Genomic DNA, 27,526 nt, shown 5'->3' with positions numbered 1-27,526 from the left:
TGAGGAGTTGTTGGGAAGTTGCTGCAGTTGTCATAAGTGATATTCTTCAGGTGAGATTCTGTGTAGTAGAATCTGAAGTTCCTGTAAGCTCGTAGAGCCACTTGTAGAGCAGGAAACAAAGCTGAAGTTGCTAAGATTCCTGTGTTGAAATGCAAATGAGTCTTAAACCACAGTTTCTGTACTCCCTGTGTATGTTGTCTGGATCTAGACTGTGAACAGTATTTGTTTTGACTGTAGCCCTGTCCCAGGGACCTGGTATCTCCTGATTTTCATTGTCCTGTGGGTTTTGGGAGCAGTGGTGACATGTAGCTCCTGACCACTGTCGCATTCAAAGTGATGTACTGCTTCCTTGGTAAAGACTGTTCCTTTTCTCCATGCTTTGCCTGGTCCCAGTGCTAGCATCTCTTGTTTTGTGGGAGACTGAATGGGACAAGATGGAACAAATAAGGGTTTTATGGGTTTTCATGCCCAGAGAGAAACTTCACTTCCCTAAGTTCCTGCCAGTGCCCATACCCTACTTTCAGAGTCAAATGAGAATTTGTTTTACCTCCATGCCCCTTTTTAAATCACAAGGATGGAAAAGACCTTTGTGAGCCCAACCGTTCCCATCCTAAGCTAAACCAGATCCCTGAGCACCTCATCTACCCGTCTGTTAAACACACCCAGGGTCAGTGACTCAACCCCCTCCCTGGGCAGCCTGTTCCTGGCCCTGACAACTCTTTCAGGGAAGAACTTTCTCCTAACATCTAATCTGACCCTGCCCTGGGGCAGCTTCATGCCATTTCCCCTTGACTCACTCCAGGACCTCAATGTCCTTCTTATGGTGAGGAGCCCAGAACTGGACCCAGCATTTGAGGTGCAGCCTCACCAATGCTGAGTACAGGGGCACAATCCCCTCCCCAGACCTACTGACCACACTATTTTGATACAAGCCAGGATGCCATTAGCTTCCCTGGCTACCTGGGCACACTGCTGGCTCATACTCAGCCTGCAGTCAACCAACACCAGGTCCTTCTCTGCCTGACAGCTCTCCAGCCAGTCTCCCCCAGCCTGTAGCGCTGCCTGGGGTTGTTCTGTCCCCTGTGCAGCACTCTGCACTTGGCCATGTTAAACATCACCCCAGTGGTCTCAGCCCATCGGTCCAGCATGTTCAGATCCCTCTGAAGAGCCTCCCTACCCTCAGGCAGATCAACACTTCCTCCCAGTTTAGTGTCATCTGCAAACTTACTGAGGGAGCATTCAATCCCTTCATCCAGGTCATTGATAAAGATGTTGAACAAGACTGGACCCAGGGCTGAGCCCTGGGGGATGCCACTTGTGACCGGCCTCCAGCTGGATTTTGTTCCCTTTACCACCACCAGCCAGCCAGTTTTTAACCCAGCTGAGGGTCCACCTGTCCAGGCCAGTGGCAGCCAGTTTCTCAGTCAGAATGCTGTGAGAAAAGCACCATCATGGCATAATACAGATTCATGGCTTCTCTGAAGGAAAGCTGCAAGAAGCCCAAGAAGTCAGTAGAGCAGCACATTTATCTCCTTTCCAAATGCAGCACTCACCAGAAATCAGAGCTGCGTCCGCAGGCAGAGACTTCAGTGAGCATGTGTTAAAAATGCCTCTGAAATAAAGACTGGGATTGTTCTTCAAGGCTAGTAACTTCTCATCTGAGCTCACTCTCCTTGCTCTTCTCTTTTTCAGAAGCCATTGGTTTTTATGAGCACAGAGCTAGTAGGTAGCAAGGGAGGAAGTGTGCGTAGCAACGTGTAGAAGTAAGGATGCTTTTCTGTTCCCATCTAGCAGTTACAGCTGGTAACCTGGCCATGGCTTTTCTTTGTTTCAGCAGTAATATCTTGATACTTTATAGCACAGGAGGAGGAGTCAGCATCTCTGCAAGTCAGAAGTTTATAAGTTTATCCCTCTTTCTATGCAGAGTCTGTACTACCCACACTTTGTAGGATCCCACGTGCCGTGAATGGAAGGGGGTGGGTGGCTTGGGAATATGTGAGAGAAATTTTATGGGGGTGGGGGGAGGATGCTACATGATTCTATTCTTCTTAAGTCTGGAAGATTCCTCAGGCAGTATTGCATGTGTATGTGTGTAGACATTCTACATACTGTATGAACACACTATATATATACACGTATGCCCTATATATATATGTATATACATATGTATATATATACACACATGAAAAATATATATTATATCTATTGTATATAATATATAAATATATACTATAATAGTTATTTTTATTTATAATATATTAGTTTCATACACACATGAAATATATATATTAGTTTTAGTACTTTACTAAAGGCTATATTGATACAAATTCGACATTGCTATATATTAAACAAGGTTATACACACGGTGTAGCCTTTAATAAAGGAGGGCAAACTTGCTTAATTTTTCATAGGCATTCTGTTTTCAGTGGCCTTGAACACACAGCCATGGCGGGGGGGGGGGATGTTGGATTCTTACACAAGGTTGTAAAAATACTGCTAGTTTTGTGTGGCAGTGTGGGTTGTGATGGTGGCTGCTCTGCGGCGTGAGTAACTAAGGTGGCAAATTTTATGTAGTTCTTGGAATTTTAGATAGCCCTGCTGGGAGTAGTGGGTTTTGGGGTAATATTTTTCTTCTTTTTTTTGGTTTAGAAAAGGTTGTGTTCGTATGAAGCAGCCAAACACTGTATCAAACACTAGGTCACTAGAGATCCTGCTTCTCCATCAGAAGGAAATGCACAACTAAGATTTACCCTAAGCATGGTTATGAATTGAGTCCCTTTAAACTGAGGTAGCTGGGAGTTTCAGGGGTGTAAATTTCAGGGCTGGTGATTGGAAAGGTGTATCCCTAACCCCTCTTTAGCTATGTTGCTGTGGTAATTTAGGCTGCTTTTGTTTGTTTTCATTACAGTGCTGTGTGTAGCCAGATCTGTGCTAGACTTTCTCCCTTCTAATCAGTTTCTTAGAACAGCAGTGTGAGTTGCAGGTAACTTGGCATAATTAGTACCATGAAAAACATAGATTAGAGGCCACTCACTGATCTGGAGTGTTGTACCTTGCTTTGTTTTCCTGTTCTGCACTTAGTCTCTTGAGATTAACTGTTTGCATCAATTCCAGGTAAGTATTCAGGTCAGAGAAGGAAGAGATTGCAGATCCTCAGAAAGAAAAGGACAAAGAGAAGGAAGGAAAGACAGAAGAGTAGAATAGGGGGAGGACAAGATTGGGATAGTTCAGGGCACTGGGTGAAACAAAGCACAGAATGGAAATACAATTACATTTTCTCACTTAAGGAGAAAGAGTTCTGCCTTCTGTAAGCAGAGGAAAGGTTATGATGTAACATCTTTGACAATGGTAATACAAACGATTCTTGCTGTAAGACTTGTTTTGTGAGGGAGGGAGGGGAATCACCTGGTACTGCGAATGGCCACAAGATTGATACTTAACTCTTGTAGTTGCTACAGCACTGCAGTTGTTCTCTACCTCTGTCTTCACAGATGGTAGCAAGTTTTCTTGCTCAGGCAAGCACGGAGAAAAAACATACTCTCCAGAATGTCATAAATAGTTCAAATAATTACTGGGCAGCATTTTGGAAAGAGCCAAAAATCACGCTCTTCAGCATGTAAGCAGTTTACCCTGTGAGCCAGAGAAGCCTGGTTCTATGATGTTCTGACTGCTGCTATCTTAGGCATGAGAGACCATTACAAAGGTGATAAGTATCTGCCTCCTGTGTAAAGTTTCAGCCAGCAAGAGCCTGTGGCAGCCTGTTGGAAAGGCAGTGCCATCTTATTTGCAAATGGCAGCGGGAAAGCTCTGCCCTCCCAAAGCTTTTAATCTCACCCATAGGAAAAGCAGAAATGACAGGGGTGGGTTTTGCCCTTGCCAGAATTCCTTGTGTTAGGCTGGCTAGCGGTGGCGGCTACACCAATCACCTGCACACCACTGTTTGTTGATCAGCGTAGCTGGAGATATTGATCTGTTAATGGTTCTTAATATTCTAATTGTAATCTCTTTTTGAGACTGAAGTGAAACTGTTTTGGCCTGAGCTCTATTGCTGAGTAGATACTCATTTTAAAAAACAAAACAAAAACTGTTCCAGGATGCGTGTGAATACAGTGAGGATGACGAGCAGGTGGACATTGAGACCGTGGAGGAGCTTTCAGAGAAGATTAACATTGCCCGTCTGAAGGCCACAGCTGCTAATCCCCAACCTTCCAAGCAGACGTAAGCATCCTTGGAGAGCACTACAGTTCTGTCTTTAATTGATGAGCGGGCATTGACTTGAACTCATTAAGCAGGTTTAATGGGATGGTAAGATAAAGCGAGGCTTGTGTCAGGTCTTCCTGAGCACTAGTGCCTCCCAGTGTCTTGTCAGGACAGGGCTGTCAGACCTAAGAGTAGATTCAAGGTGTCTTAGCCTTTTTATTTTTGCCTTTTTTTTTTCTTAATTTCCCTTGTAATTAATTTGTTTATGGAGATGTGTGTCTTGTAATGTACAATTATTATGAGTGAATCGTCTCCCTTCCTGCAAGCTGACTACGAGCAGGGTTATCTTGTTTTTATTTTGATTTTGCAAGCTTTGTTTATTCTTGCTGGTGGAGTTGTTATTTTTAGGCAGGAGCAGTTACTGGCTTCGTTCCTGATCCTGTAAATGAAAGCCTTGTCTTTGGGCCTGTTGCCCAAGTGAAGACACTATTATTTATGTGTAGTCTGTCATGGTTGGATAGTGTGGCTTTTTTTTGGGGGGGGGGTGCTTTTTTGGTTTGTTGGTTGTTTTGGTTGCTGCCCTTGCATTTATAATGACAAAATGCAAAGTAAAATCAGGGTTTACTGGAGGGATGTACAGATGGTCATGACTATTACTCAGTTGCACCAAACAAAAGAACGGGGAATGCTGCATCCTTAGCCCCTTTTTATTTGAAGATTTTTTTTTGATAGAAACTTTGAACAATCCATTTGGTGGTTGTATAAACCTCCCAGATAGTTTCTGGGATTTTTTTCCCTCAAAGGTACAGCTTAACTTTTATCCTTAGATAATGATTTTGCTGTAAAATTGTGAGGGAGAAAAACGTGTCATATTTTGTTTAGAAAAAAAAAAAATCTTTTACATGTGTATTTTTGCTTTCTTGAAGCTCCTGAGAGATGGGGAAGCTGTTACTATGTATTTGGGTAGTAAGAAATGTGAGGCTTTGGGTTGGTGCCATCTGTACTGAATCTGGGGAGGGGGGTGTATGTGTTTAAAAACGAACCAAAGCATAATTTAAAAAAAACCCTGGCTTCTGCAGCTAATAGGCACAGCCTGAATTTAAAGTGAAATAGTTTGTCTTTTGCATTATGGGATAACTTTATAGCTTTCAGACCAGCTAGATTATTTTTCCCAGGGTGATGGGATTGGAGATAGAATTCACTTTCTTGCGAGAGCTCAACACTATCCTGCTTTTGTGTGGTTAAACAAGGACGAGTTAATTTCAGGGGATAAAAATGAGTAATTCTGGGCTGTTGGAATATAATTTAATGAGGGTAGAGTGCATGAGCTGAGTAGTGTTGGGAAAAACTTTTTACCTTTCTTCCAGATACCATGCTCGTAATTCCTCGGATGAAACATTATCAGAAAAATCTTCACAGGTATATGTTTGCTCTCCTCTTTCCTTTTGGTATCACACCTCCATTTTAAAGATAAACTTTCATCTCAAGTGCAACTCTTTAATGAGATTTACCTTCCATATATTTATGACTAAATGCAAGAGATCCAATGTGTATTTGGGGGGACGGAGGGGTGGGGACAAGGGGCTCAGTCCAAACCTGGTTAAAGCAAAAGGACTGCCAGCAGCATCGGTGGGTTTCGGATTCGCTGTATTACAGGAAGGGCTAGCTTTACTTTAGTAATGTTTGCTTAGGTTTTGTGTTCTTGGCATAAATCATCTTTACAGCACACATAAAACAACCAACAGCTGAGCAATGTTTTCATGTGTTGAGAGGATGTAGGATGATATAGGCACAGCACTGGGCGAAGGGGGTTCCCAAAACAGCAGTTTCAGTAATAGGTATTTAGGCAAGTTAAAGACAATGCAGAATCCTTTTAAAGCAAAACTCCCTGCAGCCTTTCTGAAGCTTATGCTGTATTTTTGGGTGGCTTTGAAGCCAGTTTTTCTAACTGTCCATGATAACTCTCTCTGTCTTGTACTCGATGTCAGATCTAGAGCTACCTGCTGGGGTGGGGTGGGCCTTTGAGGCGGGGCGTGAGCCTGGTGTGTGTCTTACACATGAGAGCAGACTGGTACATACTCTTTTGTCCTAGAGGGAGGTGGGTGCCAGGGTGTTCTCCTGCATCGTCTTCTCCACATACTCTTCTCTCTGCCCTTGAAGTTACAGTGTGAGGCCCTTCCCTGAGAGGAGCCTAGTGAATGATTCAATGAAATGTAATAATGCTGAATAGATTGATGTAGATGTAGCTTAAGAGACAATTAATATAACTTTAATATAAGAATTAAATTGATTCCGGCTTTGTGAGGCATCATGTCCAGCATGAGAGCAGATGGAGTTGCATCCTTACTGTGCTCAGTCTGCCTTGGAGGGCAGGATGTTTCAGGAGACAGCCTCCAGATTCCCTCATAAGACCAGCAGGCTCAGAAATAGTGTTGCTAGACCTGAGGAGTCATTCCGCTGATTCACTGGAGTTTGGAGCAGACCTCAAACAACATTAAAAATGCATTAAAGTATTACTTCATCATGAAATAAATAGCCTATTTATATAAAACCCCTAAGAGTAATAATGAAATAATAAACCTTCAAATCTGGAGAGATTACTAATTATGCTTATTGCTTGTCAGCTTTTGGGAAAGCTTCAGCAAATTCAAAATCCAAATCCGAGCCTGTCCTTGGTGCTTTCTGTTGATTGCTAGACGTCTAGGCTGTCAGGTTTCAATGCCGTCTTCCACATTCTTGCCTACAGTGTCTCTTGGCCCCCAACCCTTATGTACCACTGAAACAAACCAGAAATCAAGCTAGTTAAACTCCAGGGAAAAAGTCGAGTGTCTGATATTTGGTATCGTTGCTTCATTCCTTAGGAGGCTTTTTTGTCAACAAAAACCCGAGCTCAATCACGAGTGATTTTGCTGTAATCCCGTGGTTTACCTAAGTAGCCTTGTATTGCAAAAACCCAGAAGCATGCTTATGGAGAGAGGGGACTGCTCCTGATCTTTTCCTTCAGATTTTTGTATGATTTTGTTAGTTGTTTCCAACAATGTAGTTGTAGCGGAAGAGCATGACGTCAAGTCTTGGGGTGTAGAAGCCTTGTAAATCAGGCATGCCTTTGAACAGTGTTTGCCATTACATCACCTTTGTTTTGATTTAAACTGGGCAATATGGTTACTTCTCCAGCAAAAGCATCGATTCTGGAACAGAAGGCTGAAGTCTGAGGCAGAAGCCTTCGCTCACTACCGCCAGACACACACAGCGAACGAACGCCGGCGACGGAATCAAATGAGAGTCCTCTTTGAAAAGCTGAAGAGAGCTCTGGTGTTACACAGGCTTCCCAAGGTCTCCAAATGCTACATTCTCAAGCAAGTAAGTCTTTTGAAGCTTAAATGAGGAGGAGAATCATTTCATCTGGACAGGGTGATGAAGCTAGCGTGAACTTGCTGAGTGAGTCACCATCATCCTGTGAATAGAGAACTTCTGTCACCTTTACAGGATCCTCTAGAATAAAACAGTATCCAAAAGAATCTGTATTCCTAACAGTTTGATCTGGATTACGCAGGCATGTGTTTTCAGATTAGCCCTCTCCTTGTATTCTTTGTGAATTTAACCATGGGATGTTATGTTTTGCTTCCTTAAGCAGTTTGGAAATACGTTGAAGGCATATGTGTTTTAATGCAGGGGAAGAGAGGCTGAGGGAGCTGGGCTTGTTCAGCCTGGAGAAGAGAAGGCTGCGGGGGGACCTCATTGCAGCCTTCCAGTCCCTGAAGGGAGCAGAGAAACAGGAGGGGAATCAATTTTTCAAAAGGGCAGACACTGGCAGGACAAGGGGGATGGATTGAAGCTAAAGGGGGGAAGGTTTAGATTGGATATGAGGGGGAAGTTTTTTACAGAGAGAGTGGTGAGGGGCTGGAACAGGCTGCCCAGAGAAGTGGTGGATGCCCCATCCCTGTAGGTATTCAAGGCCATGTTGAAAGGGGCCCTGGGCAGCCTTGTGTAGCTCCAGGCCTGGAGGTTGGTGGCCCTGCCTGTAGCAGGGGGGTTGGAACTGTGTGATCCTTAGGGTCCCTTCCAACCCATGCCATTCTATGATTCTGTGATGATAGCATTTTATGGAGTGCTATACTGACATAAAAAACTTAATTGCAAAGATGTAAATGACAGGAAATAAAACAAAAATTGTAGATACATAATTATGCTTATCAGCTGTACCTTGTATTAGTGGGATAGCTGTTTGTTTGTTTGGGTTTTTTTTCCTGTAAAATAACTTTGGAGGAAGGGTGACAGAGACACCAGTTCTCAACTTGCATTTAAGGAAGGCCAGCATTCCATGTGCTTCACATGCTTCCCTGTTTCTCGAGATTATAATGCCTCTATAAACTCTGTAAAGGTGCCTGTGAAGCAAACTGGTTCTTCTGTGTGCTGTTGGTTTCTAAATCGGTTCCTTGGTGCTTTTCTAGGCCTATGAGGAAATACAAGGACTGACCGATCAGGCAGATAAACTCATTGGACAGAAGACCTTACTGTCGCGCAAGCAAGATGCTTTGATACGGAAAGTGTCCACGCTCTCAGGTGAGGCTTTGGGTACAGCCTAGCTGAAACAATGAAAGAACAGGCTTTTAAGAGGGGGGAGTGAGTGGACTAATCCTCTGTGGATCCACGTGAGTCATCATTTCGCATAAAATTTAGACTCCTGACGCCAGTCGAAGACCTGCTCAGCTCTGACTCAGTGATACACTCATCCTGCTGATAAGAACTGGGTTTGTTTTCCTTTATGCATAAAGGAAGTGTAGAATGATCTCTGGCTTGGGTTCCTGTGCACTGAGTAGGCATTGGGTGGGAGGGGTAGTCACTTCGTTCTGTCAGGCGTCACTTCCTGAGACAGCTTTTCTGCTCAGTGCCTTGCTGTCTGATGAGTACCAAAACCTCTTACTCCTTGGGTCAGCTTTGCAGACAGCTACACTCATATGGCTTTTCTGAGAACTAGTGGTGTCTAGAAGGCAGCAGCTCTGTCTGTAGAACAAAATGGTAGTATATTCTGAGCTGCTGTTCCAAGCTGCTACTCCTCTAGGCGTTTCAAGACAAAACAGTGTTGTATTTATTTTGTCTGTCTCCCTTGGAGGTGTAGGAAGGCTGTGACACATGTTCAGCTGCTGTTGAAATGCATGTGAGCAAAACAACCAAATTATTCTCCTCATCTTCTCATTGCCTAGGAATAAAAACAGAAGGCTGCCTGTAAAGTAGAAATGGAAGATACTTAAACCTTGTGGATTTATGGGAATCAGTTAATATATATTGGAGGTGATTGGTTAAAAAATAAACAAATTAAAAAGTAAAGCCCCCTTCTTAATCCAGAAATGTAGGATGGGTCTTTTGGACAGGAAATGCAAGCAAATAACTTCACAAAGTAGTTCTCTGATTTTTTGCATTCCTAGTGAAGTACCTCAAACCTGATGAGGAAAACACCCGCTCTCAGTAGGGCTAGTTAAATACAGGCTTAATTAAAGATAGACCCTGATGTGAGAACATAAACACTGAGCAGGAAACAAGCCACTGTGGGTTTTTTTGTCAACTGTGATCGTGTTAAATTGCATGCTTCTGCAGAAAACAAATTACTTGTAATATCTCTTTCTGTATTCAGGGTTATAGTTTTCACATCAGTGGTACACTGTTGGGGAGTTTACCCCTAAATGTCACTTGAGTAACAGGGTCTGTAGTCCAGGAAATGTCATACCAGGTAAATGCTACATTTTTGGCTGGTAGGCTCATGTATTTATCATTGAGAGAGACAGGAGGAGGGTTTTTTCCCAGCTGTGCATATTCTCAACTGGTACTTGTTCAGCAGTAGGTGGTGCTTGTCCAAGCTGATGCCTGCTCATCAGAGTCACAGATAAACGCTAAAACATACGGAAGTTTCTGAAGGAAACAAAATAATCTTGGCATAAATAGGTAGTTGCTTCCCTGTGTTACAAAGTGTGCTGCTTCCTTGGGGCTGGTTATCTATTGCACAGTAGTTCAATGCTGTCAAGTTTGATTCTTTTTTTTTTTAGTTCTGTCTTCAACTCTTTAGTTCCTGAAAGAGAGTTTGAAGATGGTTGACTCTCTGATAATTTTCCTGTAGGGAAGACAGAAGAGGTTGTCCTGAAGAAGCTGGAGTATATTTACGCCAAGCAAAAGGCAATCGAAGCGCAAAAAAATACCAAACCAACTAAGCCAGAGGAAACTGCTGTAACCAAAACTGCTAGCACACAGCAAGAAGGATCTTCTGTTTTCTTCAGAGAGGTGACCCAAATACCCATGACAAATAGAAGAGGCAAGCCGCTGATACTCGCCAGGAAAGGAGTCCGTCCCACAGGTGAAAGCATAAAGGGGTGGGGGGACAGTGATTGAAGCAGCATCCTGTGGGAGCGCCAACGCTGGCAGCTTCATTCTTGCAGCAGAGTTGAGTGTAGGACCAGGAAGTGTCCCTCCAGTAGGTGTGGAAACCCTTTCTTTTCAGTAAAGATGAGACCAGCACTGCTGAGGTCTGCCCACGAAATGGGACTTCGGCGTTCCTATTCCTATTAAGCTGTCCTTTGGTCTCACAGAGTTTCACTGCAATCCTGCAGCAACTCCTGAGAGGCAAAGGCAGTTCTTTTCCTGCTGACTCAAAACCTGAAGGTCAACCCCCAGAATATTGGGGTTTGCTACAACAGATTCAGTTTCTAAAACATCCCTCACCAAACAAGTTAGCTCTCAAGGTGGTGGGAGACTGACTCTGTATGTTGAGAATACACAGAGAAGTATTTGGTGTTTGTGGAGACCTTTGCACTCTAAACATATGAGGGAACAAAAGAAGGGCAGGTATCCATGCTTTCCTGGTAGCACCACTATAATCTTAAGGATCTGGTGATGTTTCTTATTTTGGTAGTGATAAATAGACCGTACTTGAAGTGATCTTGGGCTGTTATAAATAGCTGCTCACTCTGCTGTGTCCTGAGCCTCTTCTGTCCCATCCTGGGAAGTTTGGATGTGATGAGAGAACTTCCTTTCTTTGCTGGGAATAAGTCCCCTTTGTAAATTCAGCAGGACCACTCCGATACTCGATCGGGATGCTGCTCTGGAGAGTTAGGGCTCTTGCACTGCACAGAGAGGGTAGTACTGGCTCTAGCTGTGTAGCTGAGGTTTCTGAAGCCTACGTAGCTTCCGTGGCAGCTTTCTAATCTACGGCCTGTAACCACCTGGCTGGAGTTCCTCCCACAGCTGTGTTGCAGGATACAATTTGCCATCAAGGCTGCTATGCCAGAATAAATCACTGATTCACATCTTTCTTCTTCACAGAGGACACCTCATCCTCTGTGACGCTGACTGCTGCCAGCCTAGTGATGACCCCACAGGGGCAGGTGCTTAGGCTGAAGACCCCGCTGGTACCAGGGCAGGTGACAGCTGTTCCTTCCGCACTCTTGCAGGCTGAATTAAAGCCTCAAGCTGTCAGTACTGCCGTGACAGCACAGCCAGGTATGATCATGGGAAGATGTGTCCATCAAAGTCAGTCTGATGCTCTTCTAGAGGTGCATAGCACCTTAGAGTTAACGTGGTATTTAATTTTGACTTTAATTTTTGGGGGGTTTTGCAACTTAACTGACTGAAGTATAACTTGAGTGGTAAGAGAGATTTTATATTAACTCAGATTTCTCAACAGGTAAGTACAGTAGGTTAAATTTTTTCTATTCTCAAATTAGGGAGATGGAGAAGATTTCTTAATCACCTAACCAATCTAGATTTCTGGGTTTTTTACTGCTTTCAGATGTTATTATGGTCTTGCCTATTAGTACAAGGCTCTTATTTTCCAGAATTAACTGAATATCTGAACTGCTCTTTTTTCTACCTCGCACCCCCCTTCCCCTTTTCTTGGATAAGGTATTGCTTCCGTGATGATTCAGCTGCCAGGATCAGCACTTCCTGTCCAAGTAAAAGGAATCCTGGCTAACTCTACCATTCCCATTACACTGTCAACTGTTGCTGGAAACCCCATACCCTCAACAGTCAAACCCCGTGCAGGTAGGCTCTTGGGGTTTCATGGAGCTTTCCGCACACAGGGAACAGCACCCTTGCTAGGAAGTAAAGATGGGTGTTATTGTCTGGGTGTTCAAAGAAAGATCTCCCCTCAGCCTCCTCTTCTCCTGATGTTCAGCCTGGAGAAGAGGAGGCTGAGGGGAGACCTTATCACCACCTACAACTACCTGTCAGGAGGGTGTAGAGAGGTGGGTGATGGTCTCTTCAGCCAGGGGACAGGAGATAGGACAAGGGGAAATGGCACGAAGCTGCCCCAGGGGAGGGTCAGATTAGATGTGAGGAGAAAGTTCTTCCCTGAAAGAGTTGTCAGGGCCTGGAACAGGCTGCCCAGGGAGGGGGTTGAGTCACGGACCCTGGGTGTGTTTAACAGATGGGTAGATGAGGTGCTCAGGGATATGGTTTAGCACAGGACAGGAATGGTTGGACTTGATCTTAAAGGTCTTTTCCAACCTTGTGATTCTGTGAAAACCACTATTAAATGTTTTGAACAGTTTAGGTAGGCATCTAGGGGATTATAGATGAGAGCTTTTTAACTCTCCTTCACCTCTCTGATCCTCCTTGTCCTCGGGATAACTGGGGACTGGAATGTGTCTGTGGTGTACTGTGTCTTGCTGGGGAAGCTGCAGGTTGCCTCTTGGCCTGGCACGCCCCTTCCCTCCCAGCTCTGTGGCCCGCTGAAGAAGGGGTTTGTTTTTGAGACTGAGTACTGTGCATCAGGTCTGGATGTGAGGTGGTCCCTGCCTGGGGTGTGCTGCTTGTTGCTGGTGGTGTGAAAGCGAGCCACTCCTCAGCTCTGGCTTCGTTGCAGCCAGGTGGTCACAGTGAAAAAGGAATGGGGGAAATTCCCTTCATATTTGGGGCTGGGTAAAAACCTGAGTGCTGTAAATAGGAACCAGCTTGGAGGGGGCAAGTAACTGCACACACAGTCCCTGAAATGCCTCTGTAGCCTTGTGCAGAAAACCAGCACCACAGAACATGAGCAGAAAAGCAGAGCCTGGAAGGGCAGGGGGAAAACAGTTGTGCTTCCCTTGTACAGCGCCATGCGACGCGTGAGCGCTGCGGTACTTGTCTTCGTGTCAGCCTGCCGAGGCAAGGGACTGCCTGAGTGGGTCTGTGGTAGTAAGGTGGAGCTTGCTCCTTTCCTGTGAGTTGAAGGAGAAGCTACTCGTGTTTTAAGGCTTCACCTGACTGAAACTCCTTAGCAGTTGAAAATGTGAATAGCAGCTTACTTGAGGAGCACCTGAAAAGTAAGCAATTTCTATTGAATTGGGAATTCCCTTGCGGTTAGTGCGGATCCTGACGGGTGCTGCTTTGTTTGGTTTTGCAGACAGCGAAGATTCATTCATGATGCCAAGGATTGTTAATGTAACTTCACTGGCTGCTGAGGGAAGCACGAGTCTGAATGGCAACAGGAGCAAAACCTCAAACCCAACACCACCTGCGAGTGCTCAGCCTTCTGAGAAACCTGTGGGTGCGGCGCCCCTGGAGAGCAGAAAGAGCGAGAGCATCCTTTCAGAAGACAAAGCCAAACCGCGTCCTGGAGACAGCGGCGGAGATGGAAGGAATCCCACAGGTCCTGCAAAAGTTTTCTTTGAGAACAAGGATGGGTTCTCGCAGCTGCAGAACACCTTGTGTACAAAGGAACCGCCGGAGCCCTGCGGCAAAAAGCTCTGCGGTGGTGAGTTCGTAGGAAGCCAAGGCAGGAGGAAGGATGGTGATCCTGGAGGGGAGAGATTAAAATCTAAAGACTTCCCGTTCCACAAGCTGCAGATCAAGGATTCCAGGATAGAAATGGAGTTGAGGAAAGTAGCATCCGCAATGGAGGAAGCGGAACTGGATGCTGGTGAGCTGCTGAGCAGCATCGAGGAGAGCGATGACACGGATGAAACCCTCACTTCGTTGCTGAATGAGATCGCTTTCCTCAATCAGCAGTTGAACGATGATGCTTCAACGATGTCAGAACTGCCCGCCTCTCTGAACCCAGGTTTCTCTCATGAGGATGCGGGAGCTCGTCGGGGAACAGCCAGTGATCTCACTGCTGCGGGTGGGTCTTCCTTCCGGTTTGGCCATTTGGGAAGCAGTTTCAAGGACCTTACTGAGGTTCCTGAGGGCGGTGGGTCTATAAGCCCTCTCCTCCTGCACCTGGAAGACGAAGACCTTACTGATGGGGAGAAGAACTCGGGAGAGACTTCATCTGAAGCAGATGTTTTAAAGATAGTAATAGGTGCTGAAATGAAGGATCCGCTTCCCAATCTGTCTGTAGCTGGTGGTGGGAATGGCAAAGCCGTAACGACCTTGGCAGAGGCCACTACCGTGACTCCCCCGGTTTTGCAGATGAAGACCAACCCAGAGGCCAGTAATGCTGACACCCTGTGGAGGCCCATGCCCAAGCTGGCACCGCTTGGCTTGAAAGCAGCAAGCCTGCCGGTGGATTCGGAAGGGCAGAGTAATAAAGTGATGCCCTTACTGGCGCCTGTGGTGGCCAAGCTGGCACCTGGCGGGGTAAAGCCTTCGTTGCCTACAACTGCTCAAGAAGCCCAGGACAACAAAGTGATGCCCACCTTAGCGCCCGTGGTTGTGAAACTGAATACTACTGGGACCTTGCCTTCCAATTCAGCTGGCAAATAAACGTGTGAGGTTTCTATCGGAGACCGGAATGGAGATCCAGAGACTGGTGTTGGGAGTTCAGCAACCTCCCTTGGCTGCAACACTCCTTTCCTGTTCATCTGAGGGCAGGCCCCAAACCGAGAAAGAAGTGCTCTGAAACTTTAAGCATGTCCACGTGTTTTTACCTCATTGCTGTATTCTGGATGTTCTCCTTCCCCATCACAAAGCCAAGGAAGATGAGCTGTAACTATTGCCAGGTGTGTGGCATCCTTCCAAAATCGGGCCCTTCACTGAAGTGGTTTGTCCCAGAACTGAGAACCTTAAGCTGTTGAAAGAGATTTCTTCCCCCAGTGCCCCCAGTAAGAAGGCAGCTGTCTTACTGGGGGTAGGGGGAGGTGAAATCTGGGTTACTTGGTTTTGTGCCAGGCAAATTATCTATGCAGAAACGGGATTGTCCACGTTTGCTGATTTTTTAATGTTGATGGGTGCGCGGAGATGAAATTGCGATCGCTCTTGATCTTGTCAGCTTTGGGACAGCAGGAGGGAAATCCAAGAGACTCTGCCGAGGGCTGAAGTGAAAAGTTCCTTGTTCTTTGGTGCTAGAAGGTTCTCTGGCAGAGACTCTTGTCAGGAGCTCGCACGCCCAAGATTTTTAATGATGATCTACTGTAACTCTCACTAAACGGGGAAGAAAATTCTCTTTCCCAGTGCAATTAGAAGTAGGATAAATTAAATACTAAAACCACCCCTCACTTTTACCTCCTGCCCCTAAACAAGTACCCCCACACACACTCTGCCTTCGATACGCAGGGCACCTGGGAGGAAAACTTAACAGAGAGTAGAAAGAAACGTGGGCACCCTGTTGCTACGCCTTCAAATGCATCGCTGAAGTAGCTCGAGTGTTTTCCCAGCTCTTGTTTTCTTTCCTCCTGTCATTCTCCCAGATGGATTTGGTGGCTAAGAATGTTAATAGGAAACGTCGCTCCGTAACTGTTACCGGAACGCTTTTGGGGCTTGGGTTATACAGCCTGGTGTTAGGAGCGCAAGGTGTATATGTGAATGTATATATGAAAATATGTGAATATCTTTCCAGACCCTTCCATGTCTTTAGAAATTCAGGAAAGGTACTCAGAGGTTTCTCACTGCATTTGCACAAGCTGTGTATAGCATAAAAAAAAAAAAAGTCAACTAAAAATGCTCATTACCAGGGAAATAGGGCAGTATTGAATCCCAAGATGTATTTTTTATTCTTCTCTGCCACTGCTTAACTCGATAACCTGGAGGCACCCTTCACTGATCAGCTGTGGTTGGACGGGAAGGGCCTGCAGACTGTAAAGATATTTATATTTTTGTACACAGGGTTTTGTTTTTTGCATAGTTTTCTTGACAAAATGAAATTTTCAGCTTAGGAGAGGTGATTTGTTTTAATGAGTGTAGACACAATCTTTTCCTACGAGCTGCGATGCGCTTGAGGGTTTCCTTAACTGCTTCACCCAACATGGCCACCAAAAACGGGCAGAATTTGGTGAGGCACTTTGCTTTTATGTTTAGGAACATAATCCTCTGTCTCACCCTTCCAGCAACAACAGCTGGATTGCCCCCTTCTTCCCCCCTCAACCCCCCACAAATCCCCCATCTTTGGTGAGGCAGTAACACAGGGGGTTCATCCCGTCTAAGGCTGAGGCGGTGTTGGTGCAGAGAGCCCTGTTCAGTGAGCTGCAGCTTCTGGAGCTGCGCCGCGGTCAGATCCACCCGGGGATACGTGTTCCTGGGGGTTCCCTGGTCTTTCTTACCACCCTGAGTTACGCTGCAGAGGAGAGAGAAGCCCTTCCGGCTCGGGATGCATTAAGTTACTCCAGAGCCGGAGTAGAAGTCCTTTGCTTGGCCATTGTGGATGGTGGGGTTTAAAGCAGTCAGGTAAAGCTCTTCAGTGCCTTTCACATATTTATTCTTTTAATACAAGGCCTGTTGAGTGGTTTGGAGAGGAGCCTGGTAGAGGTCAGCATGAGACCCACACGGGGTCTTCACAGTTGTCCCTGAACACCTTAGGAAAGGGAACTTGGGACGCGAGGAAGTACCTAGACATAGGTGTGCTGCTCATTAGTAAAGGATTTTAACCTTTTAAACCAGGGGAGATCTGGAGTAACTAAATGGGTTTAGAAGCACTACATCAGACCTCAGTCCGTTCACCTGGGAATCTGGTTCTGAGCATTTCTAATAGGCTGAAGCCGTTCATTTCTTCTCTTAACCCATGGCAGTTGGTCTTGCCAACAGATCTCATTCCTCTGCATGTGAAACAGCAACCGGAACGGTGCTGGGATTCCTTTCCCCTCCCTAATCACCGACCTTTCTGCCTGCGCCCGCTCCTGTTCTGGTTCCAAACTGCTAGTTTTCATTTCAGAACCGCCTGCTGATCAGACCTGAATACTTACAAGCGTTGAATGCTTCACGTGCTTTGGTGGCACAGGGAAAGCTGTAACGTGAAAACCTTTCAAATACAGCCTGTGAGGGTGTTCCACCCGTCGCCAAGGTAACGGAAGATGCCTGGATGTACTTACTGTTGGGTGCTGGGCAGGAAGGAGTTTGACTGCAGTGAAAAAGCCCTGGGTAAAGCTGACAAGAAGAAGTTCTGCTTCCTAAACAGGGTTACTAAAGGAACTAAGAACAGCCCCCAAATCTGGCTCCAAAATGTGGCAGTCGGTGCAGTTCCGAGAAGGATCTGTGATGGGGTCCCACCAGGCAGCGAGTTCCAAACGTTCTCCGTTTCTTTTCTCCTTCTCCCACCGTCTCCTCTGCCCGCAGCTTTGTATTTCGCTATGGATTCAAACACTGGCCTTTCCCTTCTGCTCTTTCATCCAGCTCCCGTCGGTTTGGAACAAACCTTTTAAAAATGATAAACACTGTCCTTTTTTTGAGGCAATAACGTGAGAATTCGGCATGGAATGAAATGCTGATGGAATCAGGAGAAGAAAGGAAACCCCTGCAAGGCGCTCGTTCTCGCTAGACCAAGAGACCTGGAGATTTTCTTTGGTTTTTTTTACACACCTGTAAATAGACTGGAATGTTTTTAAGAATATAATGAGATGTCAGATTTAGCTTTTTTCCCCCTTTTATATATTAAAATATATCTTTCCCTCTTTTCTGCTTTTGAAAAATGCATATTTTTGTAGAAATCTAACAGTACAAAACTCAAATAACTGTATGTGAGGGACAAAGTGTAAAACTAAAATAAACCAATCAAAGTCAACTAGAAACTGGCTTTGAAAGTTTATTACAGGAAGGGAGAGGGAGCAGAAAGCACGTGGTGACATGTTGGGGACACGTGGCCTTGGACCCAAGCGATAGGGCACACGCGTGTTGCTCTGAGGCAGAAGTTTTGGCCACACAAACATCTGCGCTTTGGTTGGAGTCACTGGGCAAGTTGGAGGGGATGTGTCTTTGGTTTTGTGTGTTCTACAGGAAATGTTAACGGTTGCGTGAAGGGGTTTGAATTTGCGAGGTGCAGAAAAGGTACCAAAGGGGCTTTGATTTCACCAAAACGCAGCCTCCAGCCAGCTGTGGCATGGGAAGGAAAGCACCAAACCACCCCAGCAGTTGGAGATTGTCCACATCGACTCCGCCTCCCATCTCCCCGCCCCAGGCTGTTAACCCCCCGTGTCGGTTCCTGTTAGCGAAGCCGTACGACGCAGCGGCCTTTATGGGAACGAGGCTGAAAATCCATCTCCACGGGCAGCGTCGGAGGAGGAGGAGGAGGAGGTGCTTTTTAGAAGCAGCAGATGAAACCCCCGTAACGAGTCGCTCTGTGTTGCTTCCGTGCCTGTTACACGGAAGGCGGCCTCCCTGCTAAATGCTTTTTTGTTGTTTGGGGGGGTTTGTAGTAGTAGAGATCTAAACGTGAGCAAGTCCTGCAAGACCCACAGACCTGAGGGGACGTAATGAAGAGGCCGCCTGTGCCAGAGGGTAAGTGATGGACCAGAGAAGAGACATCGCAGATCATTCTTCTGTTGGTGTTGTACAAGCAGGTAACGTATTCTGGAAAACCTGGGATTAAATCCTTCAGCGAGGCCTCATGCTGTGACTGTGCTAAGGGCTAAAGTCAGTGCTTGGAATAGGAAGGGAGATAAGCACAGGGTGCATCCAGCCAGGCTTGCAGTGGGAAGAACCTATCGGGAGTCCTATGACAAGTTCTGCTGGGGAACCAGTGCCTTCCAGCACAATCCTTGTGCTTGTAAATGAGCCGATGGTACAAATGAACTCAGGTGAGTAGCCACTGGTGGGAAGTTACAAGGAGCCTTTGCAGAAACTCGTGGGCTTTAAGTCCGTGAAGGTGCAGAGGGCCGGGTTGTCTGTAACTGACAGTGAATGGAATCTGCATTAATCGCTGTTGTTTGAGGTCACGGTGGAGGGATTGTCGTGCTGTGATCACTTAAGCTCAGTGCATCACTTGGTTGCCCCCTTGATGGCTGCTACAGACCAAGGAGGTGGCACTACACCACCATGTGCTCCTTTACTCCCCTGTGTTTCAGTTTGGTGTTGCCTCAGCTGGCACCTTCAATGTCTGTCTTGGGTCTGTTGGCACTTGGAGGCCCATGAGATGTGACAGCTCTTGGGAAGTTTCCCCCCCTTGACTTTGAAACACAGTTTTACCCCTAGAAAGATTTGGAGTCTCTGCTTGTTGAGACTCCTTTCTGACAGAGAGGAAAGCTGCAGTCCGGCCCCACAGGCTGCTGGCACAAACAGCCCGCGCGGCGTTCCAAGCAGCTGCAAAGTACTTTGCTCCCCAGTTCATATTGCACAGGTTGGTGTCCTGCTGGTTGTTTAATATCCCCAGAGATGGAGACTCCACAACTTCCCTGGGCAGCCTGTTTGAGTGCTCTGTCACCCTCACTGTGTAAAAGTTCTTCCCCCTGCCCTCCCGTGTCCCAGCGAGCACAGCCCCTTGCTCCAGAAGGGTTCTGGTGACAGGAAGCGAAGTGGAGCGGAGACCTCAGCTCGCTTTACGAGTGCTCCCTTACCTGGCTCATCTCTCTCTTGGGAGGATTCCCTGTATTTTGTAGGACTCAGCACAGGACTAAGGCTGATGGCCCTGACTCTCCACCGGTGAAAAGCAGATGCTGGCAGTCAAAGCTGAGGGCTTGGAACCCGGAGGTGGCTTTGCAACACGTGTCCTTTGCAGCCTTCACCCCTTGGCGTGAGGGGTGGCAGCCAGCTGGGCCAGGATCATGAGGTGCAGACGCGCGGGTGCTGATGCCAGCATGGTGAAGGGAGGTGAGGAAGGGCAGCTGTGCTGCTCTGGCCGCCGTCTCAGGCTACACGGGCTGTGGCACTGTGAGAACAGGGCTCGCGCTCTCTGGTGCCAGCGTGCTGGGACCAGATCTGAGGAGAAGCAGATGGGCTTTTCTGCGGGTTTTTTTGGTTTCCTCCCTTTTCCCTGGCTGGCAGCAGGGCTCCTGCCTCCCTGCCGGCCTTTGGGCCCATGTAGTTCCCCCGCCTGACGCGCAGGGGTGCCCCTCGCAAGCGCTGCAGCTGGCTGTGCCTTGGGGACCTCAAACCAGGCGGCGAAACAGCTGCTAAAAACAGATCCACAAACATGAGCCGTGAGCTGTTTTTAGCGGCTTTCAGTTGCAATTAACTCCTCAGACAACAGCTGTATGGAACGACTCGCCCGGCTCCTCGGCTCTTCCCGAGGGGTTCCTCTCTGGGCCTGCTGGGAACGGGGAGGCCTGTGGCTCCGGCCCCGTACGGCCAGTGGGGGTCTGCACAGCCTGCGTTAGCAATGGGCTGCGCTCATAGCTGAACCTCCTGAGCCCTGCAAGGAAATCACGTACTTCACACCGCTGAGGTGCCAAAGGGCCTGGAAAACGGACTTTGGGTCCCTGAGCTCTGGGATCCAGCCGTCTGTGGCTGTTATTAGTAACAACATGTAAAATAACCCCAGCTATAACCAACCGGCCCACGCAGAGGGGCCAGAGCTTGTTTTCAAACTCTGCCGGCTCAAGTCTACATTAAGAGTAAATGGGAGGCCGACAGAAGCTGCCTGGTTCCTGGAGTAGCACAGCGTGTTTCAGGCAGGCACTTGGGTGACTGATGAACCCCCACCCTTCCCCTGGGCCTCCTGCAGCACCAAAACATGATCCAGACTTGTTTGATTCGTGACTCCTTGGTTGTTGTGATGAACAAGAAGTCTGTTAGCAGGATGGTAACAGCTTTGCTGGCGTTTTCAGGGCAGTGCGCTGCCATCGTGAGGGGGATGAGAACAGCTGCTGCGGCCAGGATCTCCTGCAGTGGTAAGAAGAGAAGGGTGGGTCTGTTGACAGGGTAGTTTGGCAGAGATTTGCTCCCTTCTGCTTCCCCCACCCCGCTCCCCGGTTCGCCCTGCCCTCTGCATGGCTGAGGGCTTGCCAGTTGTGCTCTTTTATTTGCGTGTCGTCTTCTACCCTGAGGTGTCCTAAAGCAGCGAGAGAAATTTTGAAGGGATCCTTGGAATAGTGATGAGTTGGTTTTTCTCCTAAAGGACAAACCCAATGGTGACCAGATACTTGGTTTCTTTTGGTTTTTCAGTCCCTCACCACAGGAAGGACACTGAGATGCTGGAGTGCATCCAGAGAAGAGCAACCAGGCTGGGGAAGGATCTGAAGCACAAGTTCTATGAGGAGCAGCTGAGGGAGCTGGGGCTTTTAGTCTTGAGAAAAGGAGGCTGAGGTGAGACCTTACCGCTCTCTACAGCTACCTGCAAGGCGGTTGCAGAGATGTTGGGGTTGGTCTCTTCTCTGGGGTGACAAGTGATAGGAGGAGGGGAAATGGCTTGAAATTGCCCCAGGGGAGATTGAGGTCAGATATCAGGAAGATTCTCTTTAGTGAAAGGGTTGTCAGGCACTGGAACAGGAGTCCCAGGGAGGTGGTGGAGTCACCATGCCTGGAGGGGTTTCAGAGGCCTGTGGATGTTGTGCTTAAGGACATGATGTAGAGGTGGGCTAGTCAGGGTTAGGTGGTGGTTGGACTATTCCAACCCAGGTGATGCTATGGACTGTACTGTAAGACACCATTATGCAGCTGGAGTAAAAAGCGATTCACTAAGCCACTCGTGTCCCTTTGGTGCCTGGCTGGAGCAAAAGCATCAGGGCCCAGACAAGGTCCCTCCTGCCCAGGCAGCCCTGCACGAGAGCAGGACGCGGGGGCGGGTCGGAAGCTGGTGGCCTGCGAGAGGTCATGGGGCTGGAGAGCTCTGGACTTCAGTAGAGTTCAAACCTGCGAATGTTTCCACCTAGGAGAGGGATAACAGGGCGGACAGGATTCCCCTGCGCTGGTGATCTTGGTACCTCATGACATGGATCTGACACGACCGTGTCACAACGTGTGTTGAGGCGCCTGGCCACAAGAGCGCAACACAAATCATCTGCAAAAGGAATAATGAGCCCCTCGGCCCTGTGCCCTCACTTAGGGCTCTTTGCCCCGTGCCCTCACTTCAGGGTTATGAGGGGGTCTTTGCTTTTACAAAACAGCCCCTGCACACAGGCTGCTGACAACCATTTTGCAAAGCTTTAACTCTGCCTCCTCAGCTTCTGAATGTGCACAGTAAAAACCAACCCAACCCCAACCCAGACGCCCTCCTGTAGAATCTCAGCCCACAGAAGTTCTGTGTCTCTGACGTATGGGGCAATCCCCTCGAAGGGGGAGGCTTAGTCTCCAGGAAGAAACTCCAATAACCGGCTCCCCCCGGGGCAAGCTGAACTGATGGCGGCCACAGTGGGGATTGTTCGCTGCCATGCTGCGGCGCAGACAAGGCCTCATTGTCTGGCTTTGACAGGGAAAAGGTCCAGTTTCCCAAACTTTGCTGAGCAAGGGAGAAAATAATTACATTGCAGCTCGGCTTACAAGGGGCACATTCATCTTTGAGAGCAAACTTGGTTTTCCATAGGGCGAGGAAGAGCCGCTCAGCTGCCAGAGGGAGAAGCCAGCAACTTTGTCCACCTACTAAAAGTGCCTCAAGCCAGGAGTTATTCCTGGTGGAAGGTGGGTCCCCAGGGGACAGATCCCTGGATCTGGTTGGGGTTGGGGGGTGGGGCAGGCAGCGCAATTGGAAAGTGTGTGGGAAACCCAGGGCTCTGCAACCGCTCTGGCCGCGGGGCTGGCGGGGCAGAGCAGAGCCCTCGCCCCAGCCGCACGCGGAGCTGCAGCGCTCCTCCAGTGAGTCACAAACCAGGGCAAGTGCTGGGGGTGTGTGTCCCCAGCCCCAGCCACTCTCCAGGTGGGTGACATGGTGCCGCAGGAGCGCCGCTGCCTGGGATTCGCCTGTGTTCGGCTCCCGATCACGGCGGCGGCAGTTTCCCTGGCGGTGTCGGGGCGAAGGCTTGGCAGGATTTTCCCTCCATGTGTTTTTACTTAGGAAGGCGACCGGGTAAATGCTGAAGGGATACATTTTACGGCGCTGGGTTGGCCGATGAGCCTGGGCTGCTGACTGGCTCCCTCCCTCCCGGCGCTGGGAGCAATAGCTGAAGCCATTTTGGTTGTGTCCCCAAGGAGGGGGGGGATGTGATTATCTTCTCTTTGCGAGATCACACGACGTTTTCTCCCCTCTGTCTCAAGAGGGGAGGGGGGGGGAAGGAGCAGCAGCAGCAATGAACTGTGTAATGAGCTGATAACCTATTAATTCTTCCATCAGGCTGGAAGTAAAGCTTGAATGAGTCCAGTGCTATAAATCCCACTATTTTCAGTGACGTTTCTCTCAAGGAAACGTACGCCGTACACTCTCCTCTATGAGGGAAGCTGCAGCCCCAGCGACATAAACCCAGTTTGTTGTCATGGCAATGTGTCAGTAGTTGCCTTATCTGTACTCCAACTTGTAGGACTATTGGAAAATTCAGGTGGGAAGGGACCTCTGGAGATTTACAGGCCAGCCTCCTGCTCAGGGCAGGGTCAGCCTTGAGGTCAAACCAGGTTGCTCAGGGCTTTCTCCAGCCAGGACTTACAAAACCTCAAGGGTTGAAGATGGTGCCACCTCCATGGGGCATGTTTCTAGGCTGTTGCTACTGGTCTTCTAACCTTCCTAATTCCAGTATTTCTGGGAATAGCATTTTGGGTTGGCCATGTCTTTGACATTTCTTCACGGCGCACTCTTTTTTTCACCGCCTCAAGCCGATTCAAGCCCCTCTGTATTGAGAAGGACCTGGGGGTGCTGGGTGACTGCAGGCTGAACATGAGCCAGCAGTGTGCCCAGGTGGCCAGGAAGCCAATGGCATCCTGGCTGGTATCAAAAATAGTGTGGCCAGTAGGTCTGGGGAGGGTATTGTGCCCCTGTACTGGGCATTGGTGAGGCTGCACCTCAAGTGCTGGGTCCAGTTCTGGGCTCCTCACCATAAGAAGGACATTGAGGTCCTCACTATCTCTGGGGGGTTGGACCCAATGATTTCTTGAGGTCCCTTCCAACCCCTGCAATTCCATGACCTCGCATTCTCTCACCTGCTGAGGGTTTTGATGCCTCACTCATCCCTGTGAACATGCAAAGAGCTTCACCTGTGAACTGCTTTGGGACAGCATCCCCAGTCCAAAGAGTATTTATGGGAGGAAATGCAACCATCCATACAGGCTGAGCATGCCCTTGGCTGCTCTTTGGATAAAGTTACAAGCACAAGCGTGGCCATTAATCCCAGCCCTCCCTATCTGTTGTAAAGTGCACTGGCTCAAAATAAAGGCGAGAGCGCCCGCGTTGGTGCGTGTCCTTCTCCCCAGGGGTGCCGCTTGCCAAGCTCACTTCGGGTGGGACTCGTTTCAGGAGTTTTGTGTTTCACTCTTCTCCTGCTTGTATCATATTTAGTATTCTGTGTCCTGAGGGCACCTGCTGCCCAAGGTTTGTCCTGTTTAATTGAGTTATGGTTGCCACGGGGAGTAGAAAGGGCAGATTTCATTCTGCATGGCCACAGCTCTGGGGTTTGTGCCTGTCTCTGCTTTCTGGACAGAGTCTCCTGAGGGACAGAGCTGTGCTTTGCCTGGGGCACTTAGCAAGGAAGTCCCCTCGGAGAGCCTCTAGAGAGCCAAGCAGAGGCAAAGGAACTGACATAAACAGTGTGCTGGGTAGGGCTGGGCAGTGAGCTGGCATCAGGGCTGGGAAAGCACAAATGGATGCGGTGCTGACATTTAGAACCATAGGTTAGGGCTGAAAGGGACCATCAAGTCCCAACCCTCTGCCATGGGCAAGGACACCTTCTCTAGCCCAGGTTGCTCAAAGCCCCATCCAACCTGGCCTTGAATGCTGCCAGGGAGGGGACGGCCACAGCTCTTCTGGGCAGCCTGTGCCAGGCCCTCACAGCCCTCACAGGGAAGGATTTCTTCCTAATATTCAATCTAAATCTCCCCCCTTCCAATTTAAAACCATTCCCCCTCATCCTATCATTCCATACCCTTCTAAGAGAGTCCTTCCCCAGCTTTCCTGTAGATCCCCTTTAGGTACTGGAAGGCCGCTATAAGGTCTCCCTGGAGCTTTCTCTTCTCCAGGCTGAACAAGCCCAACTCTCTCAGTCTGTCTTCACAGGAGAAGTGTTCCAGCTCTCTGGTCATCTTTATGGCTCTCCTCTGGATCCATCCTGACAGTTCCATGTCCTTCTTATGTTGAGGACCCCAGAGCTGGATGCAGTACTCGAGGTGGGGTCTCATAAGAGCTGAGTGGAGGGGCAGAATCACCTCCCTGGACCTGCTGGCCATGCTCCTTTTGATGCAGCCCACGATATGGTTGGCCTTCTGGGCTGTGAGGGCACATTGTCGGCTCGTGTCGAGCTTCTCTGGTACAGCATGAAATGTAGTTTGCATTTCAGCCCTGTGCCTCATTTCAGCATCTCTGAGGTGAGAGGGTGGAACTTGGTGCTTGGGGATGCCATGGTGCTCAGCCCTTCCCTGTAGGCTCCGTACCAACCCAGCACACAAGCCCCAGTGTGGCCCTGCCTGTTGGTGGGGGACACAGAGGTGGGGGAGACAGAGATGGGTACCCCAGGGGGAAGCAGCAGAACATCTCTGCGGGAGGGGCTGGGACACAGCAGGAACTTCTGGACAAAACTTCTCTTGCTAGGTTTTGGATTGATGTTTGCTTTTTGTTCTTAAGGGTGTGAGATTGTGACATGTCACCCTCCAGGCAGGAAGATGGGGAAACTGAGGCAAGAGGCAGTGCTTAAAACCCGGCCAGCTAACCGTTGCTCAACAGCATGAGAGAGAAGAGACAACCTGTGTGCTCCATTGTATTTCCAACCCAGACCATTCTATGCTTCTATGATTTTATGATTTGTTTTTCCAGCATTCCTTCTTGAGCCCTAACGTGACATGAGAGGGTGGCATCACTGCACTAAGTGGGATTGCAGCACACGCAGGGACCAGCTGTGAAACCTGATGTAACCAGTGGATTTCCTGGCTTGCAATATAACACTTGGACTGCTTTGGGCTTGGAGGCGCTATTTGTGCTACACTGTTCTCCTTAATTACTGCTCTCTGGAAATGTAAGGTACGGGGTGAAGGGGAAGGGAACAAGCCAGCTTATTTAGGTCAATTACAGGAGCGCTGGCTAATTGCGAGCAAAGTGGTAAAGCAGGAGCAGAAGGGGCTGGAGGGAATTGTCAACAGTGACCTACATACTCTTGGGGAGGGAGGGGGAAGGCAGCCAGCCTGCGGTGGGGAACGCACAGCTCAGCACCAGAGGGGTTTGCGCGCTCCTCTCCTTTCGGGTCCCCAGTGCCGCCCAGGCGGGCTGCGCAGAGCCGGCCTGAACACGTAAGAGCATCCGGGGACGCGCCAGCCCGGCGAGGCAGAGGCAGCGCTCCCGAGTGCCCCTCAGCGCCGCGGGAAGCTGCAAGACTCCTTCCCCACGCTGCAGGGCAGCCCTGGAGAGTAACAGCCCCCTGCTTTCTACGCAGAGCAGTTCTGGAGTTGCAGTTTGTATGCCTTGCTCGTGTTGCCGGGGGTGGGAGGACAAGTGAAGGACAAGCGGTTGCTTAGACACACACTGAAGAACATATTGCGTGATACCTTTCTGTGCCTGCAAGGATAAGGAGCGCTCTAACCTAACCTGACCCAACATAACCCAACCCAACCCAACTCTTCTACAGGAAACAGTCCCTCAGGTGATCTTAGAGCAGTAGGTCAGCAGCTTTCAGCCTCTGCTCACTCCGTGAACCCTTGTGACTGCTTCTAAGGTGTTTAAACCCACTGCTCCTAAACCCACCACTGACAGGCTGAAGAGCATAGGTGCCTGCACCTCCTCTCACAGCGAAATGATTATGGGAAAAGTATAAAGTGACTGCTCTGAGGGAAACCTTTATTGCTCCTTGCAGAGTTCAGCAGTAAGCTCATCCTGTGCTTCTGTATTTCCAGAGAGCAGTAATTAAGGAGAACAATGGAACACAAATAGCTCCTACAAAAGGGAAGGAGGATTTGGCATCTCTTACTTAAGTACCAGCTCAGTCAAATGCTTTCCTATCATGTGGTTTTCAGCTCTGGGCTCCCCTTGCAAGTAGGGACCTCTGTATCCAGCATGCGATCTCCGGGTGCCTGCCAGCCCTGGCGCCTGGCCCGTCAGCAAGAGACAGCCCTCTCCTATCTGCAAGCTGCTGATCTTGTCTCTACCCGCGTCCAAGGTCCCAGCTAACCACTCTCTGTATAAGACAGACATCCTGCAGGATTACAGTTTCACTGC

General features: G+C 48.5%; 1 protein-coding gene across 1 annotated transcript in view; it reads left to right on the top strand.

Annotated features, from left to right (window-relative positions):
• The window catches only part of MGA (MAX dimerization protein MGA), a gene marked incomplete at its 5' end in the record, with an annotated part of 50,181 nt that extends 32,086 nt beyond the window's left edge, over window positions 1–18,095 (top strand). The window contains 8 exons of the mRNA XM_084270476.1: window positions 4,094–4,218; window positions 5,568–5,619; window positions 7,375–7,560; window positions 8,652–8,763; window positions 10,313–10,546; window positions 11,512–11,688; window positions 12,091–12,231; window positions 13,574–18,095. Coding sequence (XP_084126602.1) covers window positions 4,094–4,218; window positions 5,568–5,619; window positions 7,375–7,560; window positions 8,652–8,763; window positions 10,313–10,546; window positions 11,512–11,688; window positions 12,091–12,231; window positions 13,574–14,874 — 2,328 coding nt within the window. The 3' untranslated portion in view covers window positions 14,875–18,095. The remainder of the gene's footprint in view (window positions 1–4,093; window positions 4,219–5,567; window positions 5,620–7,374; window positions 7,561–8,651; window positions 8,764–10,312; window positions 10,547–11,511; window positions 11,689–12,090; window positions 12,232–13,573) is intronic.
• Between the last annotated feature and the right edge of the window lie 9,431 nt (window positions 18,096–27,526).

Source organism: Gallinula chloropus (genome assembly GCF_964237585.1).
Source record: "Gallinula chloropus genome assembly, chromosome: 14".
Taxonomy (NCBI): domain Eukaryota; kingdom Metazoa; phylum Chordata; class Aves; order Gruiformes; family Rallidae; genus Gallinula; species Gallinula chloropus.
The sequence above is the reverse complement of the archived record's forward strand: the minus strand, read 5'-3'. Positions and strand labels throughout refer to the sequence as shown.